Genomic DNA, 7,452 nt, shown 5'->3' on the forward strand with positions numbered 1-7,452 from the left:
AGAGAGAGAGAGAGAGAGAGAGAGGCAGAGACACAGGCAGAGGGAGAAGCAGGCTCCATGCACTGGGAGCCTGACGTGGGATTCGATCCCGGGTTTCCAGGATCGCGCCCTGGGCCAAAGGCAGGCGCTAAACCGCTGCGCCACCCAGGGATCCCAGTGACAGTGTTTCATACCAGAGACAGTAGGCATGGTTACTGCAATTGGCAGCAGGCCTGCGGTGGCAAATAGAATGCTTTGACTTCTGAGGATCTTTGATGGAGCCCCTGGCAATGACGTCAATGGTCAGCCTGCTAAAACATAATTTGATTTACGTAATTGGAAGGTCCCAGGTAAGCAGAGATCTAATTTGGGTCACTATCTTAGAATCATGGCCTTTCACCCAGTTCCAAGATCTGAGCTGGTTCACAGACCTGGACCTCTTTGACACTGCTCCGAGTATATGCTCAACATCTTTCCTCAATCCCCAAGAGACCGATGGCCATTACCATGGGCTTCTTTTGGAGGCAACATACAGCACATTTGAGTTTACTGCTGTGACCTATTTAGGAAGGAACTTGTTAGGCTGCCAGTTTGGAATGAGGCCCAGAGCAAGAGAAGGTCTGTGGCAAGTCCAGGCTGTAGTACGTGGTGTTCTAGCACATGGACATGCCTGAAGTGTCTAGGACAGATGGATGCTGTACGGAGACTTCAGGAAACCCCACTAGCAGAATTGCAGTGCACACCCCTGGAGTTTGGGGGCAAAGCCATACCCTTTTCTGCAAATAACTATTTTTTCTTTGTGAAATAGCTCAAATTGTTACTGGCCACTGACAGAAACTAAATGTTTGATAATGTTGCTTGAGCTGCTCATCATGAAGTGGCAGGATTGAGGATGGCTCATGAAAGTTCTAAGAACAGAGCAAAAAAATTTGTTTTATAAGTATGATGGGAGAAAATGGAAAAATCCTAGAGTACTCCCAAGCCCTAGTAGAGTTAGACAATGGGGTAGAAATAGCCATGAGGGGCATCTGGGTGGCTCTGGTTGAGCATCTGCCTTTGGCTCAGAATGTGACCCCAGGGTCCCAGGATTGAGTCCCGCATTGGGCTCCCCACAGGGAGCCTGCTTCTCCCTTTGCCTATGTCCGTGCCTCTCTCTCTCTGTGTCTGTCATGAATAAATAAATAAATAAATAAATAATCTTAAAAAAAAAAAAGAAAAACAAATGGCTGTGAAATCTAGGAGGCAGCTTCTACTACTTATGGGAAACCCCAGCATGGTGTAGGGAGAAATCAGATGTTCTGTGTCTGACTGTGGTAGACGACACTGTGGAGCTACAGTAGGGCCTGGAGTGCGTCTGGCAATTTGGCTACAGCTCCAAGTGACCGGGCACCCCTCAGTTCTCATCTGTAATACTTTTGCAGGGAAGGACTTCTCTGCACCCAGGGTGAAGTCCAGCTTGCCGTCACATGCTCCTGTGGCACCCTGTACTTCCCCTTCTTCAAGGCTAATTTTCAGGGAAAGTTAAAAGTGTCTCTTCTGCAGATAGAAATTAATGAGATGGAAGGAGTGTACCAGACAGGGAAAGAAAAACTATAAAAATGAACTAGGCAGATATAAAAGTAACTGGAGTTTTAAAAAATGATAGTATTTTAAAAATAGAACCTTTGGGGCACCTCAGGCAGTTAAGTACTTGACTCTTGATTTTGGCTCAGGTCACAATCTTGGGGTTATGGGATCAAGCCCTGCATCAGGCTCTATGCTCAGTGTGGAGTCTGCTTGAGATCCTCTCTCCCTCTCCTGCTGCCCCTCCCCCTGCTCATGGGAGCTCTCTCTCTCTCTCAAATAAAGAAAAATAAATCTTTAAAAATATAATCTGTAAAATGGGAACAATATTACTGGAAGTAAAATCGAAGGCAAATGGTTGAAGAGAGAATTAGTAAACTGGAAACCAGATTGAAAGACATTTCTTCACATATAGCATGAGACAAGGAGATGGGAAGCTTCTGGGGACAAAGATTGGCTGTGGTCATGGGTTCCAGACCTCCAGCACTGGCAGTACCAAGGTGCCATTGGAAGTCTGAGCACTCAGAGGCTTTTCTTTCCCAGTGACACTCCCGATTGGGGCTGTCACACTGCAGCTGTTCACATCTAGCCGGTACCTAGGTATTGTTCAAAACCATCTGTAACCAGGCCTGAGTCTTTCCTTCCTCTGCCCATAGGGAAATCCCAGTGATGCCAGGTGTGGCTTGAAGGAGAGGTAGCAGTGCGGCAGAACGACATGGCCCGGGAGTCGGAGCCACCTCCTCTTGCCTTCGGCAGCTGCCTGCACTTGACACCCCAGAACTTCCACATACCGCGCTCCACCGCCGCGTCCTGTCTCCTCTCTGGCCCTTTTACTTCACACTCAGTTAAATCTTCAAGCCCTGTGGATTTTATCCTAATATCTCTTCCATGCATCCCCTTTCTCCGTGGGCTCTCTTGTGGTCAGGCCTCCTAGACAGCTGAAAGAGTCTCTGCTGTGTCCCCACCTCCCTCGACTGGCCTCCTGTCATTGCACGTGTCATTCTGTCCAGGACCTTTCTGCATGGCCAGTGTGGCAATGTCCTCCCTGCTCCTTCTCCTCAGCAGAGGACAAACTCCTCAGCATGGCACCCAGGGTTTCATACTCTTGTCTCGATGCACTTCTTGGCCTTCATCTCTTGTTCTTTTCTAAACTGAACTCCAAATTCCAGCCATCTTAGAAAATATTTGATTTCCTGAAATTGTTCTGTATTCTCCCTTCTAGGCATTAGCACGTGATCTTTCCTTTGTCTTGAAAGGGTTTCTTTCTCCTTCTTTATTTGCCCATTGCCCTTCTGATACCAATTCATTCAAAATACATTATTGAGCATCTACTGCATGCAAAGCACAGTGCTTAGGTGTTCTTTCCTCCAGGAAACAAACCTTATCTTCCAAGAATGGATCAGATGCTTTTCTTCCGTGCTTTCTGTACTATCTCATGCTTACTCCAGTGATATATTGGAATAACATATATGATCTATACAACCAGTATTTCTCTGTCTCTCTCACTGAATTGTACGGTCCTGGAAGGCAGGGAATGTTCTTATTCAGACTAGCTAGCATGCCACCTGGCACATAGTAGGTACACATGAAATGCTTAATAGGTGGATCAGTTCATGAATGAGATGGTTAGGTTTTGAGATCCTTTTTTTTTCTTTTTTAAAAAGATTTTATTTTATTTATTTATTTATTCATGAGAGACACAGAGAGGCAGAGACACAGGCAGAGAGAGAAGCAGGCTCCTCACAGGGAGCCTGATATGGGACTCGATCCTTGAACTGGGATCACACCCTGAGCCAAAGGCATACACTCAACCGCTGAGCTACCCAGGCGTCCCAAGGTTTTGAGATCCTTAACACTATAACACACACACACACACACACACACACACACACACACAACATACATAATAATGAAAATACATAGGAATAATTAATATATACACATGGTGATAAATAATACATATTCATTTAAAAATATAAAAAAACAAAATGTAAGTAAAATTGAAACAATTTAAATGACTAATAGGCCATCAAACAAGTTTACCATAGTTGTAGACTTAAGTTGCTTCCAAATGTTTGTTGGTATCCTATGATGAACATCTATGCACATAAAGATGTTTTTAAATATTTGATTACCAATTTTTTTAAAAAGCCCAGAGGTTAAAAAAAGCTTAAAGACTCCCGATAGATATTTTCAAAGATGTTCTACCAATGTTTATTCTCACCAGGGGGTGATAATGATTTTATTGCACTTGTTTTAATTTTATGGCTAGCAAAGTCGCAGCTCACAGGTTTTTGAAGTTGAAATATTGGAAGGTAATTATGTCTGTCTTCAAATCTGACTTGACTCTAAATATTGATTCTGAATTCTAAGCTGAGAGACTGGTTGTCTGATCCCGGGCAGCAATTCTTCTTTTAATATGAAATAAAGCCTTTGCTACTGTTTGAATAAATTGTCAAAGTTTAAGGTGATTTAACAGTTCACTGAGACGTGAATGAGAAATTGATAAAATGAGTAAGCAAGGAAATAACTTGAAAAAGCAAATAGATCTTCAGATACTTGGTAAAGCTATAAATGCCATCCCAAGAGAAGTGGTTCTAGTAGGCTGGAGGATTAGGCATGAAGAAATTCAGCTGTGCCAACCGTGCCAAATTCACATGCCCTGAAAATTCAAGAATGTGCAGGTGTGCATAAGAATATTTTCTTTTAAATTATTCCATTTTGCAACTTTATTGCAAGTGAACAAGTCAAATGGCAAGGGATCTCAGAAGCCTTCCTCCTCTTCAGTTCCATGATTTATAAACTACTTGAACTACTACTCCTGCCTCATAGCAGAACAGAATATACCAAAGCTTCAAGCTTTTTCCTCTTGGAGGTATTTCTTTGAACTTGTAATGCTCACGCTTGAGACTCATCCTTGCTACAACGTCCTATTACAGAAAGGTACTAAGTGGCTCCATGCATGTCCTCAGGTCACTCACTGTCATAATGTTAGCGTTGAGGGGAAAGAAGATCTTTTTTTTTTTTTAAGATTTATTTATTTATTCATGATAGGCAGAGAGAGAGAGAGAGAGAGAGGCAGAGACACAGGAGGAAGGAGAAGCAGGCTCCAGGCCGGGACTCGATCCCGGGACTCCAGGACCGCGCCCTCGGCCAAAGGCAGGTGCCAAACCACTGAGCCACCCAGGGATCCCCGAGGGGAAAGAAGATCTTATCAGGCATCCTGGTTCCAGTGATAGGTCTGGTCTCTACCAATCGTTGGTTTAAGTAGGTCACAAACCTCCCAGGGGTTCAGTTCTTCATTCACTAATTGGAGATAATATCCACCAACTTTCTCCTAGCGTTAAAGTGAGAAGCAGATGCGAGGTACTTTGTGACTATAACATTGGCTCATTTTGCAATGTTGCATTATGAGCAGGGGTCCTTCCCAGTGTTCAGAATTTGATGACCGAGTGGGGCTGACCACCCAATGTGGACCTCTGCAGTACCCACTTTAAGGTCTTTGGATTCCTATGTCCATCTCCTGCTTTCTTACCCCTTCCCTGACCTGGAACAATCCTGCTGCTTGTCCCTTAGACATTTTTCCATTACCAGAGGCCCTAGAATGTGGTGTCCCAGATACTTGTAGCAGGTGACAGGGAAGTTTCACCCCTGTGCATGCCTTTAGGGCAGCAGGACATGGTGCAGCGTTTCTCAAACTAGAGCCTGTGAACAACATTGTAAAATGTGTGTTTTCATTTCATGTATTTAAACAAATATATATATATATGTATATATACATTCTGGGTCGTCACCATGACTGCCTTAAAGCTAAGGGTTGCCATGTGATTTCTGCTTCCACCCTCTTTGTTTATGCACATATATATATATGTGTATATGTATATATATATGTATTTTTAAAGATTTTATTTATTCATGAGAGACACAGAGAGGCAGAGACACAAGCAGAGGGAGATGCAGGCTCCCTGCAAGGAGCCCAGTGGGACTTGAACCCACGACCCCAGGATTACACCCTGAACCGAAGGCAGACCGGTTGAGCCACCCAGGTGTCCCAGTCTAATTTTTTTTTTAAAAGGCTGTGTACATCACTCAAATTGGAGAAGCTCCGAGGTAGTACAGTGAGCATCAGCCACAGAAGTCAGGTTACCTAAGTTCTAGCTGGGCTTTGACTAGTGTTAATCACCTGAGGGACTCTGGGCGAGTGGTCTCATCTCTGTACACCTCAGCTGGCTCCTCTGCGGGATGGAGGGGTTTGATTATATGCTCTTTCGACTCTCTGCCGGCTCGAACTTCTCTTCTTTAAGAGGTTAAAGCCCTCCCTGGGGAAGGCGGCCTTGCTCGTGCCATTCGTACCCTGAGAACGAAGGCTGAGGTCGCTGTGACTTTAGCGGGAACGTGTCCAGAGCACCAGGAGGCTGCTTCTGGCTGCCCCGATGCCCAGGGCAGGAGGAGGAGGCCTCAGCAGGTGTCCCTGATGCAGACGCAGGTGCACACCTTGGCTCACTCTGCTGCACGGCGAGGATTCCTTATGGGTAGGGGTGTGGGGTGGTCATCAAGAGCAGGGGTTCTCAGTCCAGCGACCTTCCAGAGCCCCATCCCACCTGGGAACCGGGTTGACATGGGTCCCCTGCTGCCGTTGGGTCTGCAGCAGCTCCCCCTGGGGTGGGCCCCAGAGAGACGGCTGGAAAGCAGCTGAGGACTGATGCTTGGAGTGGGCTCGGTGCATTCCTGGAAGATGCTCTCAGGCAGAGGTGCAGCTGTGACCAAAGTCCCGGGGGCTTTGGAAGGTCAGCCTGGAGAATTCCAGAGGGATCCTCCTCCTCCCCTCTCCTCTCCCCTAGCCACCCCCCTTCTCCAACAGCTCAACCTCACCGAGCACCTCCCATGCTTGAGTCTCAGGCTCTCCTATGTATCATCTCATTGTATCCTCGCTGCGCATCCTCTGCAGCAAGTACTTTTATTATTTTATTTGCACATTTTCCTACGAGGGCGCTGAGGCGCAGAGGTCCCGGGTGCCCCTCTGCATGTGTAGAAGAGGCCCAGGGTACGAGGCCCTTAGGCGGCCGGGCTGGGGTGCTTGGGTGTGCGCACGGATGCGAGGACAGGGGAAAGTGGGTGAACGGCCTGGACCCCAGGCCCTCCCCAGGGTGGGAGGGTGAATGGTAGGGCTCCGGCAACGACTGTGGCAGAAATAAAGACCCCCTGGGCCTGCGTCTGCAGCAGGGAGCTGAGCCATGCTGGCTGCCTGGACCCCTCCGGAGAGGACAGGAGGGTCCCCAGGCATCTGTTCCTGATGCGCGAGGGCCGCAGCCTGGGCGGGGGGGGGGGGGGGGGGGGGGGGGGGGGGGCCAGCGGGCCGCCACCTGGGGGCGCTCCTGAGCGCGGTGGGGCCGGGACGCGAACCCGCGAACCCCGTGCGGGCGCCGGGGTCTAGGAGGCAGCAGCCCCCCCACCCCCGCCCTGGTCCCGAGGGCCACACGGGGTCCCTGGCAGGCTCACCTCTCAGCAAGGAAGTAAATAATAAATACACGAAAAAGAGTTTAAAAAATGGTTTACCTGGGGAACCCTGGGTGGCTCAGCGGTTGAGCGGCTGCCTTTGGCCCAGGGCATGACCCCGGGGTCCTGGAATCGAGTCCCGCGTGGGCTCCCTGCAGGGAGCCTGCTTCTCCCTCTGCCTGTGTCTCTGCTCTTCTCTCTCTGTCTCTCCTGAATAAATAAATCTTTAAAAAAAAAAAAAAAAAAAAGGTTTTCTCTTCCTTTCCCTGCTTAGAGTTTGCAGATAAAAATGCCAGGCCCGCTTGATGAAATTTGCAGACACAAATGTAAACCCGTAGGGCCTGGATTAGGCTGGTTGAGCATCTGCATGTTATGCCATGATGTAACCATGAAAGGTCTTCAATCTGAAAAATC

The 7,452-nt window shown here is 47.7% G+C and overlaps 1 protein-coding gene across 1 annotated transcript in view; it reads left to right on the forward strand.

Moving 5' to 3' along the window:
• The window catches only part of SLC25A30 (solute carrier family 25 member 30), a 45,575-nt gene extending 41,581 nt beyond the window's left edge, over window positions 1–3,994 (forward strand). Inside the window, exon 8 of the mRNA XM_072783031.1 lies at window positions 2,199–3,994. Coding sequence (XP_072639132.1) covers window positions 2,199–2,229 — 31 coding nt within the window. The 3' untranslated portion in view covers window positions 2,230–3,994. The remainder of the gene's footprint in view (window positions 1–2,198) is intronic.
• Window positions 3,995–7,452: the final 3,458 nt, after the last annotated feature.

Source organism: Canis lupus, chromosome 17, assembly GCF_048164855.1.
Source record: "Canis lupus baileyi chromosome 17, mCanLup2.hap1, whole genome shotgun sequence".
NCBI classification, from domain to species: domain Eukaryota; kingdom Metazoa; phylum Chordata; class Mammalia; order Carnivora; family Canidae; genus Canis; species Canis lupus.